This window comes from Podarcis liolepis (genome assembly GCF_965112155.1).
Source record: "Podarcis liolepis genome assembly, chromosome: 1".
Lineage (NCBI taxonomy): Eukaryota > Metazoa > Chordata > Lepidosauria > Squamata > Lacertidae > Podarcis > Podarcis liolepis.
The window spans coordinates 27,770,492-27,784,475 of NC_139554.1; the positions used below are offsets into that span (position 1 = coordinate 27,770,492).

Genomic DNA, 13,984 nt, shown 5'->3' on the forward strand with positions numbered 1-13,984 from the left:
CCGAGGTACCACGGTAATCCAAAAAAAGGGACACACACTTCCGGGTTTGATGTGGTTGTAAAACAAAGCGGTTGCAAACCAAGGTACAACTGTACTTTTAATTTGTGTTTTGTTTTGTAGCAGCTTTTAGCTTTGGGTATGCATTCTATATTTCAGAACGTCCATTTTTATCTTTTAAAAACAACAAAGAAAAGCTATCGATAAAACATTTATCCCGGCTGACCTCTCACAGTTTATGTGATTTATATAGTAGTGTTTATAGCAGTGGCGGAGAAAGGGGGGCAAGTGGGTGTGGTCCACCACGGGTGTCATCTAATAGGGGGGGTGACAAAATCCCCCCTGGGTGGGGATCGCCACGCCGATCGCCCCCCTGGGCGGCCCACCCCACCCCTGGGTGCACGGCATGTGCACTGCTCCAGGTGCCCAAGCAGCTAGCTACACCGCTGGTTTATAGTATTCAAAGTAATGTTGCCCCAAAGTAAAGCTCTGCTCCGCTGATTCTTACTTAGCATAAATGATATCAAAGCAAAAACCAAAAAAGAAACATACTTCAAAGCAAGTTGAAGATCACCTTTTTTTTTTTGCAGTTAGTAACCAAACAACCTGCAGAACCTTGCAAAGAAAGGTTGCAGGCAACTGCTTTTTACCACCACAGCTCAATGCAGACAGTATAAACTGAAGGGGGGGGGGAGGGAACAGCCACTGAGCACAGTCTGGCACCCTCCTCAACTTGTGGCCCCAAACTCATAAGTGAACTGAGAAGAAGATACAGAAGAAAATGGGGGAGAGCTGTATCTGTCTTTCATTCACCTCAAGTGTGGGAAAGGAGGTGACAGGCCTCTATGAAACTCAGGCCCCAGCATAGATAGAACATGGGACCATAGAAAGTTTCTTTGCATTGAGTCCATCTGCCTCATGATAATATTGTCTATGCTTAATGATAGCAGCTTTCCAGAGTTTTAAACAAGGGTCTGAAGACGGGACCTTCTGCACACAAAACTCTTGTAAATACAGCCCTTCACCATGCCTTGTATCAAATCGTGTGTGTGTGTGTGTGTGTGTGTGTGTGTGTTTCATCAGAAAGCTCCACACAGGTGCTTACATATAACTTCTGAAAAACGATTGCAGTGTTCACAGTCTGCTGATCTCCCAAGCACCTACCACGACCTTGTGCAGAACAACAAGAGGTTTATTTTGCTCCAGTTTCTTAGTTACACATTGTGAAGTGTAACTAAGGGTGGGGGGAGAGAGACCTAGATTTAGATCCAAATAAATGAAAGGGGTGGAAATAATCATAGAATTGTAGAGTCATTGTCTGACCCCGTGCAATGCAGGAATCTCAGCTAAAACCATCCAACCTCTGCTTAAAAACCTCTAAAGAAGAAGAGCCCACAACCTCCTGACTCTGTTCCACTATCGAACAGCTCTTAGTGTCAAAAAGCTCTTCCCGATGTTTAGCCGGGATGTCCTTTCTTGTAACTTGAATCCCTTGGTTTGGGTCCTACTCTCCAGAGCAGGAGAAAACAAGCTTCTAGAGCAGGAGAAAACAAATGTTGGTTTCAATACATTTTGGAAAGATTACTGAAGCTGTTTGAACATCCCCCCCTCACACATTCCCCATTGTGGGAGGAAGGAGAGCAGGAATGGCATGGGCAGATCTACCAATTTTGGTTTCCTCATTTTTCCTGTCTTACATTCAGTTCTCCACATTTCCACATCTGTTTGCAAATGTGGTGTTATTACTATTATTGGTGTATGGTCCAATTATTCCATTTGAAGCTCTCAAGTTCTTATGCCTCAGCCTCATTATACCATCGGTACTGTCCTTGACATCCACATTTGAAATCACCCGTTGCAGTATGTGAGAGTTCCTCACATAGTAAATACTGCAGTCACAGATAAAATACTTGTCCATCCCATGTAAAGAGATACAGTGGGACACTGGTGGAAGTAACCATTTGTTGTGCTCTATTGGTCAAGGCCTCTGATCATGCAAGGGCAAAAAAGATCCCCCATTGTTGGTTCCTTTCCAGCTGGTGCAAGAGGACTCAAAAAAATACAGGAAATTCCCCGTTTCTGTGGGGGTTACATTGCAGGTCAAAATAAAAAAATTCCTTCCAGTAGCACCTTAAAGACCAACTAAGTTAGTTCTTGGTATGAGCTTTCGTGTGCAAGCACACTTCTTCAGAAGAAGATATCAGTCTGTACCTGTGCAAGTTTCTTGGTGAGGTTGATGGTCAAAGCGTGTGTCAGTGGGGCACGCATAAACTCACCCTGCCCCATTATGCCCCTGCCTCACCCCCTCTCCTCCTTCTTCCGGGTCCAAAAGGACCTGTGTGTTGGCGGTCATGCATCAGTTGGAACATGCCTAAAATGGTCACTGCCTGTATTCCATCTTTATCCAGCTGACACATCAATAACACTGGGCAACAATTTTTTACTTTTTGAATGTTGTCTAGATTTCTACAACTGATTTAGGGTATTTTTGCACTGCTGAATCAGGAAATGGCATCTGTTTCTCTCCATCAGGTCAGGTTTTCTGTAAACTGAATGGTGGGCATTGATAAAGGTAAGGACACATAAATTGCATGTTGCTTCACCATTTTTCAAACTTCAGGGCTTGAACTTCTGTTTCTTGGAACTCCTGGAATGCTCAGCAGCACGGAGGTCTCTCTTCAGAGTCCAACAGTAGTCAGCCATCATGACTGCGTCCCAGCGACCCTGATACCTGGTCTCCATCTCTTTCATGTCCTGATGGAATCTCTCCCCCTGCTCATCACTCATTGAACCCAGGTTCTCAGGAAACCGGTCCAGATGTGAAAATAGGTAATGCATCTTGACGCTCATGTTGCAGCCCAGGTTTCTGAAAGCAGTCAGCATGTTGTTGACAAGTTCTGCGTAGTTTCTGGCCTTATTGTTGCCAAGAAAGTTCTTCACTACCAGAACAAATGCCTTCCACACTTCCAGTTCCACTTCGTTCATTGAGTTTCCAAACTCTGGATCTCTGATGAGCTGACGGATCTGAGGACCGTCAAAGATGCCAGCTTTCAACTTCTCCATGGTCAACCCTGGAAAAGCCTGGCACAAGTAAATGAAGCAGTCACCATCCTTGTCCAGAGCCTTGGTGAACTGCTTGATTAAGCCGAGCTTGATGTGCAGCAGTGGGAAGAGTATTCTGTCTCTGTCCACCAGAGGGTCGTTGATGACGTTCCTTTCTTTGCAAGGTACCAATTCCTCCCGCACAGGCCAGTCCTTCTTCGTGTAATGCTGAGCACAGTCCCTACTATCCCACATGCACAGAAAACATGGGTACTTGGTGAAGGCAGACTGTTGTCCCAACAAAAAGTTCACCATCTTCAGGTCAACACAAATAAACCACTTATGCTGATCATAACCAATTTTCTCCAGCACATACTTCACCGCTTCATAGTTCTCCTTCAGTGTAGTCGAGTGAGCCAGGGGTATAGAGGCAAACTGGTTGCCGTTGTGTAGCAGAACACATTTCAGTGATCGCTTGCTGCTGTCAATGAACAGTCTCCAATCTTTGGGTTCGTACTGTGGCACTCCAAGCTTGAGCAGAAGCTGCACAATATCTGCACAGTACACCAAGTCCTTCTCTTCCGAGAAAAAACGGAGGTACTCTTGATGCCTGTTGCATAAGAAGCTGATGCGAGCACTGTCAGAGAGGAGGTTTTTTTCCTTCAATCTGGATGCCAACAGTTCGGCAGAGTCCTTTGACAAGCTGAGGTCGCGAATTAGATCATTCAACTCCTTTTGGGAAAACGGATGTGGAGCATCATCTTCAAGAACCACTTCTTCTTCTTCATGTCCTTCAACACTGGAGGCATCTTCGTCACTAATGTCAGGAAGTTCTCCAAAGATAGGCACTGGAATTTCATCACAATGAGCTACAGGACGACGTGCTGATTGAAGATCAGGATACTTTGTGGGGCGGCTGCCCCATTAACTTAGTTTTGATCCCCCAACTTCATGCTTTGCTGGACCAATTTATGGAAGATTTCGAGGTTTTATAACTTCAAACTGATCCGTTTTCGACATAATCACCCAGAACTATCGGACCTGAAAACTTCTTGTCATTAAAATAATCATTTCCAATCAAAACAATTATTTGACAAGGCATTTTACCCCCACCAACTTCTTCTAAAATGCTCCACATAAGCGTACATGTGAACAAAAACGTAAAAAAAGACATGTGGCCATAGCTCAAAAACTTGACCTGATTGAGCAAAACCAATGTGATTTTTGGATTCAGCACATCAGATTCATCCTAAATCAGCTGAAAAAACGCAGACAACAAATTTGTTGTTGACCAGTGTAATAGAATTGTGTTGTTTTTTGGGTGAGTTTATATTTTAATTTTTATTTGGTTCGCTTTCTTCTTTTACCTTATTTCTTACATGTTATTGAATTATGTTTCTGATTAATTAAAGAAAAACTTTTTTAAAAAGAAGGATAAAATATTAGAATTTTACTGTTGTACATTTATAGCCCACCTTTCCCTACATTTTATTCTCACAACAACCCTTTGAGATAGGCAAAGCTAGGAGATCGTTCCTAACCCAGGTTTACCCAATGAGCTTCATGGGCGAGTGGACATTTGAACCATGTCCTGGTCCAATGCTCTTAACCACTGCACCTCACTGCCTCTCTATTGCTGGACACCCAAGGCTTATAAGGTTTCAAAGTGACTCTTCTCCCACACCTGAGTTACTTGTAGAGGGGCTCACAAAACATCCCAGAGTAATCCTGCTATTTAGTTGTAAACGTTTTCCCCAGTATGTGTAGGCAAAGCTCTGGGCATTTATGATGATGATGATTAATTTCAGAAGGGGGCAAAAAAGCCTTATAAAGGCTATGAAAAGCAAAAAAATAATTAGGATCATAACTAGATGGATTTTGAGGCCACCTATGCAGTCAGCCATACAAGAGAGCACATGGCTGAGATCCAACAGTAGCTGAAAACAGTGCTTTCAAAAGTCATCCTGACCCAGCTTAAATGAAGCTCTGTGTAATTTTATGTAAGATAAGCTAAACCTAAGCTCTGTTTTCAGATGTTGAGGAAGGTATTTCTGCTTCATTTGCCTCTAATTCCTCATTCAATGACTGGCTGCCAAAGAGCTTTATGGTGGCATCACTAGCGCAGATATTCATAACTACTCGGAAGTACCAATTCCAACAAATGAGACCCTTTCTGATTGCATATCGGTACTTCACAGCTGCACCCCAACCTGTTTGTTTCCTGTTTGTTGCAATGGAAGCTGTAATTGCTTTAACTTTAACAAAATGAAACCCTTGATCCTGTCTGAGGACAAGGTATAAACAAGTGTACCAATTAAAATCTCAACAGAGATAAAATCAGTTTGCAAACTATTCAGCTATATCATCAGCTGGACTGAAAGGACATAGGATTTGCAGAAAAGTACATAATAGAGATTAATGCTCTTACTGGCCTTAAAAAACCAAACACAAATTCACCCATTACCATGGCTACACAATGGGTACCACTTGGCAAGTAGATGGAGCTAATGGCTGTGTTATGAAGAAGTGGCACTGAGATACAGTGCAAAGGGGGCAAAATGTATGGTCCATATGAATGTTTGGGTGGGTACAGGCTCAAACATCTATTCCTAAACTCCAAAAGGACTTGTCATGCGGAATCATTTAACAACTGTGAGATTAAACGACAGCTACCACCTATGTTGGCACTTACAATAGCAAGATAAAATGACAAACAATTTCAAACTATGTTAAGTCCCTCTTTATTTTGAAAAAAACATCATTTCATCTAACATAAGTCAACATGGTCGGATATTTATGCAGCACAGCCAAATCATTTCTCAGCATCAAATACTAGGTGCTAAAAGTCCATGAAACAGAAGCGCAGGATAATTCAGAATTCCAGCAGGAGAAAAGCAGTTATGACGTCCTGACATTAAAGAAACTTCAAGTGCCCCATGTTGGCGGCCCCTGCCTAGACACCATAGGTAGCAGTGAATTTGAGTTAAAGTGGACTTTCCCAGTATGCTTAACTTGTTTATGTGTAAGTAAAGCACATATCACCAAATTGTGGTAAGCCTCTGGTGATCTCATTCCAAAGAAAGCAGAACCCGTGCCTTTGGAGTTCTCATTACTTGCATAATTTGGGAAGAGTTTAATGCAAAGGCATAAGATATTTGCTAAGGCTCACGCAAACATTGTGAAGCACAATGTGCAACATTAGGTTTGCAACTGACCATTTTCAACAGTAATACAAACACTATGTAAATCCAGTAGAGCAGCATATTCAGCATAAACTAGTACTAAGTGAAGCATAAACAAGATTCAAATAAGTAACAAAAGAATTTCATATACTTAGAGCTGATGGCTAAATAATGGCTAGATAATTTTGGTCTGCAATCTTGATTCAAAATGGCAACTGGCAACCAAACGTTGACAAAGACTGCCACCTCCACCTCATGAATCCTTGTGCACAGTTTGGCAATGATATCTCAAGAAGGGGCCGAACAGGTAAAAGTCACCACAAAGTGACATTTCAGTTCACCATTGGGATTCAAAAGGATGCCTGGCATTCAAACACTGACAACGACCACTACCCCTACCTTGGAAGCCCTTGTACTGAGTTTGGCAATGATATCTTGAGAGGCAGCCAAAGCCTCAGAGAACAGATGGACAGACAAACCACTTTCCAAAATACATAATATAAAAATAAAATTATTTTTTGCATCTCCACCCCTGCTGCACTTATGGGCAATTTGTCATCATTTTCATGATGCATCACTCAAAAATACATTGGGAGTGGAAGGCTAATCTGGAATGATTATAAAAAAACTGTAGACAAACTCTTCAACCCTTTCTGGGGCAATTATAAGCAACTTGAAAAAGAAACTAATTAGTGCTGGAGTTTTCGGCAGTAAAGTACATCTCCCTCCATTCCTGAGCTTTATTGTTGCTTAAAAAACTGCTTCACAGGCCCTGGAGTCTGAGCAGACACAATAAGCAGAACTTGAATGGTCAGCTGTTTAAAATGTTTTAGAAAAGATTCATTATGGTAGAATTGAAAGACCACGGCAAAAAAAAGCTAAAATAAAAAAGCTAAGTATATCATGTAAAAGCACTATCCTGTTTCTAGTCCTGTTCATCAACATCTTCATACACTTGCTTTTAGAAAAAACAAAGCTGTGTTCCAAACTTAAAAGTAACAGAACATAAAGATACTTTTTAGTAACCATCAGCTCTTAGGTCGCTACACAGCCCAATGCAGGGAATCAATCATATCATCAATTTGAAGGTCATCATTATCAGAAACTAAAAAAAGCAGTTAGTTCTTTGGCAAAAGTTAATTAATTCTCTAGTGTAATGACAAACCATGGCTAGTTATTTCAAACAAAAACTGAAGCAAACCTCAGGCTCACATGTTCCTCCCTCCCTTTCCTCCTAGTCTGCAAACAAGGTCGGGGGGGGGGAGAGATTTATTTACGGTAATGTATAAATTGTCTTCCACATGAGTCTTACGAACATACCATTAAAAATCTAAAACAAATTTTTAAAAGAGCGCCAAAGTCCAACTAAATGTAAGTTGAAAAACAATGCAAAGAGCCAAGGGAGAGACCTTTGCATCTTGCAAAGAAAGATGTACAGTGATACCTCGGGTTACAAATGCTTCGGGTTACAAACACTTCAGATTACAAACTCTGAGTAGTACCTCAGGTTGAGAACTTTGCCCCAGGATGAGATCGGAAATCGTGTGCAGGGACCAGTCCCCATTAGCGAAAGCGTGCCTCAGGTTAAGAACGGTTTCGGGTTAAGAAAATAAATAAATAATAATAATAATAATAATAATAATAATAATAATAATAATAATTTATTATTTATACCCCGCCCATCTGGCTGGGCCTCCCCAGCCACTCAGGGCGGCTTCCATAGAAACCAAAAATACACTAAAATATCATACGTTAAAAACTTCCCTGAACAGACCTCTGGAATAAATTAAGTTCATAACCCGAGGTACCATTGTATTCAGAAAGATGTATTCAAAAGAAAAATGCATTCAGTTGTTTCTGGAAGGTAGAAATAACAGGTGCCTGTCATGTATCAACACTAAAAAGTCACAGCTTTCCACAAACCGGAGCAGCCACTCTGAAAGCTTTGCTCCTAGCTACTCTGAGATTAAGAACATTACATTCATTGTGTGCAACAAGCCACAATTCCCATTTTGTTTGAATATGAGAAACTGTTTTATTTTATTTGCAAAACGGGATATAAAACCAGGGTCTAGTTTGTACAAGCTGCAGTTTCCTGTATTCAGACAAGATGACAAACTGTGCTTTGTAGCAAACCATGAATGTAAGCTTCTAACCTCTCCCACTGTGTGAAAAGAAAGGGGAGGAGGGAGCATGTGAGCCTGAGGCTGCCTGCAGGTCTTTCACGTAAATCATGGTTTCTCATTACATCCAAACTGGGTCTCTGTTTAGTGTACTGCAAAATTGTCTTAGTTTCTTATGGCAACTTAAAGTAGGGGTCCCTAACCGTTTTTTGAGAGTGCTGTCAGCAGCATCACAAAATGGCTGCCTTGATGGCATGCATGTTGACAAAATGGCTGCTGTGATGGGAGCGACCAGTCACAAGACACCCACATAGCAGAAGGTGAACTGGTGAGCATGCCTAAGTAGCATGCCTAAGTAGCATGCCTAAGAATATGAGGAAGGAGTAGGGTCTGAGCCCCAAAACACAAAACCACTCCTTTGAATGCCCAGCCTTCTGCTCCAGCACCAATTTCATAAAATACCATTCCCCTACACACACACCCATTTTGTGCTTTGTCAGGCCAACCTTGAACAAAACGTCTTAGTGCTCTTGCTCAATGGTTATTGACAAGCAAAACCCAGGGCCAGAGCAGACATCATTTTTGTAAACCCCACATAACGGGATTTAAGGACTGTAGGACACATTCAGGGAAGGGATGGTGGGCTTGACTTCAGCTCTTCTGCACTGTGGCAAACACCCTCCTTCTGTCTCAAAACATTCTTTCCCAGCCAGACTCACTTCTGGGTTTAGATCTTAACTGTTAGCGTGGCTGAGAAGACTTTTAAGATGACTTACGGAGGGATTTGCACAGGATAATAGCCAATTCCCTTCCATTCAGCAATTATCTCCAACACAGAGGGCACCACCCCATACCCTACATTAGCATCACACAGTAAATATGGCATGGGTCCCTCATAACAAATTGTTCTGGTCCCCCAAAGCCACCAGATCAGGACCACGACACGATGGAAGAGAGCTTGACTCTTTCCTTCATGCTGTTTTGCTGCACTCCACAGACCCACCCATACACACATTCAAAAAAGCTGCTGCTTCACACCTGCTATTAGGTGAGACTCAATGAATGGGTCCTGTCAGTGGAATCCCTGCATGAGAAATTCTACATGTGCAATGCGATTTCCCTTTCCTCCTCCCCCTGTGCCCCTGAAATAGACTGGGGGTTGGGGTGAGAGAGACATATATAAGTCCCATATACTCACAAAGTCTTGGTGCCCCGTGGGAGGTTGGGGATGAAATATATCTCTCTGCAGGTGACTTTGAAGCGGTCCCAATCTGAGCAGTCACAGAGGGACGAAGGGCACATTTCCGTGCCTCTACTTATCAGTCCCGTTTCCAGCAAGAGCAGGAGCTGAAGGAACTCTGGTACCCACAGCATCTTCCTGAGCCTATTGTGGAAACGACTTCATTGCCCTGTGCAGCTCTTCTCTGCAGAGAGAGAAGACACGACCACAGTTCCTTTCCTTGGGAACAGAATAGAGGGAATCTGCTGTTTCTTCAGAAAACCACGTTCACCTGATGCTCCCTAAAAGGAAACAGGGTGTAATAAGCAAAAGCATAGAAAGATGTTACAGGCAGTAGACAAATCCCTTTCAACTTCCTCCATGCCAAATCTACCAGGTACAGTACTATCTCATCCTTTCCCACCCTCCCATCTCAATGGGTGATCTACTTTCTTTTCTTTCTTTTTTACTGCTATGTGGTCCCCATGCGCAGGAAAAAGTTTTCTTCCTCAAGCAGAAAGTTTGTCTGCAACAAGAAGTGGTACAGCCAGGGCTGGACTTTTGTGGCTGAAGTCCAGCGTCCCACACATAGCCTGTCCCCCTGAAATGAGCACTCAGACAGCAGCAGATGGGGGGGTGGGTGGCATAGCAAACAGGTCCAGTGTCAATACCTGTGCAGGGATGGGTGCACTCTGGGGCCCAGCAGGAATGACATTACCCCAACACCCCAATATAGATGTTCATTTCATTATTTTTACTTTCAAAACAGATTATCCTTTTCTACAACAAAATCTGGTTTGCTCCCTAGTCAACGTATGTACCATCAAGGCTGCAGAAGCAAGCATCGTTTAATCCTGTGGGTGCGATGGTACTGGTAAAAGGTTCATCAGTCCTGAAAAATAATAATACTCTGAGCACATGCAGTTCTGCATTTTACATTTAAAATGCAGATCTCACTTTACATTTAAAATGCAGAACTGCATGTGCTCAGAGTATTATTATTTTTCAGGACTGGTAAACCTTTTGGGTTTTGGTTCTAACACACAACAGGTAAAGGTAAAGGGACCTCTGACCATTAGGTCCAGTCGTAACCGACTATGGGGTTGCGGCGCTCATCTCGCTTTATTGGCCAAGGGAGCCGGCGTACAGCTTCCGGGTCATGTGGCCAGCATGACTAAGCTGCTTCTGGCGAACCAGAGCAGCGCACGGAAACGCTGTTTACCTTCCCACTGAAGCAGTACCTATTTATCTACTTGCACTTTGACGTGCTTTCAAACTGCTAAGTTGGAAGGAGCAGGGACCAAGCAACGGGAGCTCACCCCGTCGCAGGGATTCGAACCGCCAACTTCTGATCAGCAAGTCCTAGGCTCTGTGGTTTAACCCACAGCGCCACCTGCGTCCCTAACACACAACAGAAACAGCTGTAAACTGGAGATAAATTTTAGCTATGTGTGCTTCACGTATGGTCATCTAAAGGGAAGAGGCATAACTTCTTTTTAAGTCCAAAGTCTAAACTTACCTAGCTGAACCATAGGCATGGGCGTAGCCGGGGGGGAGGGGGGGCAGCTGCTCCCCCTAGATCAAGTAAAACAATAGAAATACTTAGCTAACTGACCAGCCATGATGACGCCCATGACCATTGGTAAAGGGAAGTTAACTAACCCAAAAAAATCAGCAGACAAAATGCTATTTTACAGCATTTGCTTCTTTAAACTTTATTACACTGGATACTCTCTCCTCACTTTTTCACCCACAGGCAGATCCCTCTCCCTTCCCCGAACCTGATCACTCCATACCCTCTCACTGTAAGTGCCATCTTTCAATATTCTCTCACTTCTCTGCACAACTGTCTTTTCATAGAAGGGATTCTCTTTGTACAAAATAAACAAGAGGCATTTGAGAATTCTAGTATTGTGTTGTCTCAGAAAAAAGAAGTGTTAGTTCTATCATAGATTATATTATTGTGCTAGCAAATAAAGTATGCCTCGCTGTGGGCATTATATATGATCAAGCAGATAAGAACTAGCTACAAGAGCAAATGACCCATGAATTAAATTACTTGCTTTGGATGCAGAAAGGAGATTGTTCAAATTAAGTAAAATGCAAAAATTTACTATCAGATAGTTCTGAGAATCTAGGGCAAACTAGATTAATTTTAAATTCACCCAAGTTGGCTAAGCAGCTTATTATCCAATTTGCAAGAAACTCTGTGAAATTTTCAACATTTAAAAAGATGATGAGGGATCTGATTATTCTTCTATTTTTGAGATATGGAAGAATACAAAATGAGGTGTTGGACAGAGATCTAAGATGGTTTGAATGTTCGCAAGTGAGGACATGGGTAACAAACAATAGATTAAGAGGTGGAGGATTAGTTATTAATGTAACAAGACACAAACTTTCCAAAATATATAGACTGATAAAACTAAAATATGGACCGAAACAAGTATATGCACATGACTTTGAGACTTAGATATTCCAGTACTTTTGAAATAATGCATATTTCTAGAAAGAAGGTCACTAATCTTGTTTATACAAATATGAGAGAAATTTATTTTAGACATTGGTAATACAATGGTGTATGCTTCTCAAGAAACTATGTAAATGAATAACAAGTATATTCCAAGCTGTTGAAAAAGTAAATCTCAAGTGGGTAGGCATATTTATTTGTGGTGGATCTATCAGAGGCAAATAATGTTGGCAAGATATTTGGAAAAGAGTGGAACAATGTCATTTGAGATTATTCTTCATCAACAAATATTAAGAATAGAAGTCCTCAACATGTGGAAATTACCGACTTCAATTATTGCTTATATGGCTATTGTAGCTTGGATATAATAAACTAAGCGTTAGAAATAGGAAAAAAACACCTCAAATGATGAATAACTTCCCAAACCTTGGAACCATATGGTGATGCAAAAGTTAATGCCGATGTCATGAAAGGGAGAAAAAGGCTTAACATGCTTAGTCACATATAGTATTATTTCCCATAATCGCAGTAGGGAACTGAAAACAGATTTTTATAAACAAACTTTCTTGGTGTGTTATAAAACATATAGTGCAACCCTATGCATGCTTACTCGGAAGTAAGTGCCTCTATGTTCAATGGGATTTACTCCCATCCATGTGTGCATAGGATAGTAGACAGTGAGTTATATATGCAGATTTAGTTTAAGTGAATCACAATTTTAAATAACAAGTAAGTTTGACAGGATTCCCATAACACAGGGCACAGCGGCAATTATTCTCCCAAAGACTGACTTCCCCAGACAGCAAACCCTCCATCCTCTGCCTCCTCAAAAGTTGAAATCACTACAGAAAACTCCCAACGGTGTGTTTTGTTTGTATGTTTTGGCAAGGCGTCTCAGGGCACCTTTAACATCTGCATGACCAACAGAAATTCAACAGGTGGAGCTTTTCCTGCCATGGAGATGTAGTCATCTTTTCTGTGGAATCTTTCCCTGCTGAACTCATCTTTTGCACTCAGGAAGTAACACCCCCCCCCCCGTTTGAATCGTCTCCTATCAGATTCACCTCCTATAGATATGAAGGAACCCCTCCCTTAAATCTTCACCTGTTGAATTCATCTTCCGTAAATTATCTCCCCGTTGTATCTTCACGTGTGTATGTGTGTTACGTATGTGTAAATTTCCCTTGGGAGAACCGTCACTTGTCTGAATTCCCCTTCGGCAGTTTTTTTTTGGGGGGGGCGGAATCTCCGCTGTTGAATCTCTCTACCTGTTGAATGTCCCATCTTGGCCACGCTGCTGCGAAAGGCGTCCAGGAGCCTTGCCGTGGACGTGTCATGCAATCCCCGGCGCTGCCTCCTGCGGATCTAACGGCAGGCTGCTCCCCTAAGAAGCAACCCGCGGGTGTTCCCACGAGCGCCCGGGGAACCCCCTTCCTTCCCGGGCGCCTAAGTAGCCCCAAGAGAGGGATCGCGCTCCGCCTCACCAGGACTCCAAACCTCGCGCGGACCACGGGCTCCGGCGTCCTCTCCTCCCGTCTGGGCACCGGGCGGCAAGATGCTCAGGAGATCCTTCCCAAGCCCCATCCCATCCCGGCCCCGCCAGCCACTCAAGTGCGGGACCTTTGCAAGAAGTCCGCGACTCCGCGCCGAATCAGAGCATCCCACGCTCCGGAGTTCCGACGGCTTCAGGGCCTGCCCTCCGTTGCCATCTCGTGGCGGCTGCCGGGACTACGCGAAGCAGAAAGCCCCTCTGAAAAGAAAAGCAGGGGGGAGCTCTCCTTCAGCCGCGTATAAGCTTAAACAAGCTATATAGCTTAAGGTCCCACTCTCTTGCCCCCCCCCCCCCAAAAAAAAAATTAAAAGAAAAAAATATGGGTGTACATTTCCAAAATGTAAGATAAAAAACCAAATAAAATAAAACCTACATACAGCAACAGTGGCAAATGGCTTT

General features: G+C 42.8%; 1 protein-coding gene across 1 annotated transcript in view; it reads right to left on the bottom strand.

The window, feature by feature from the left end:
• Positions 1–13,454, bottom strand: part of TSHR (thyroid stimulating hormone receptor) — a 57,461-nt gene extending 44,007 nt beyond the window's left edge. The window contains exons 1-2 of the mRNA XM_083503925.1: positions 13,302–13,454; positions 9,543–9,865 (exon numbers count right to left, since the gene is read on the bottom strand). Coding sequence (XP_083360051.1) covers positions 9,543–9,718 — 176 coding nt within the window. The 5' untranslated portion in view covers positions 9,719–9,865; positions 13,302–13,454. The remainder of the gene's footprint in view (positions 1–9,542; positions 9,866–13,301) is intronic.
• Positions 13,455–13,984: the final 530 nt, after the last annotated feature.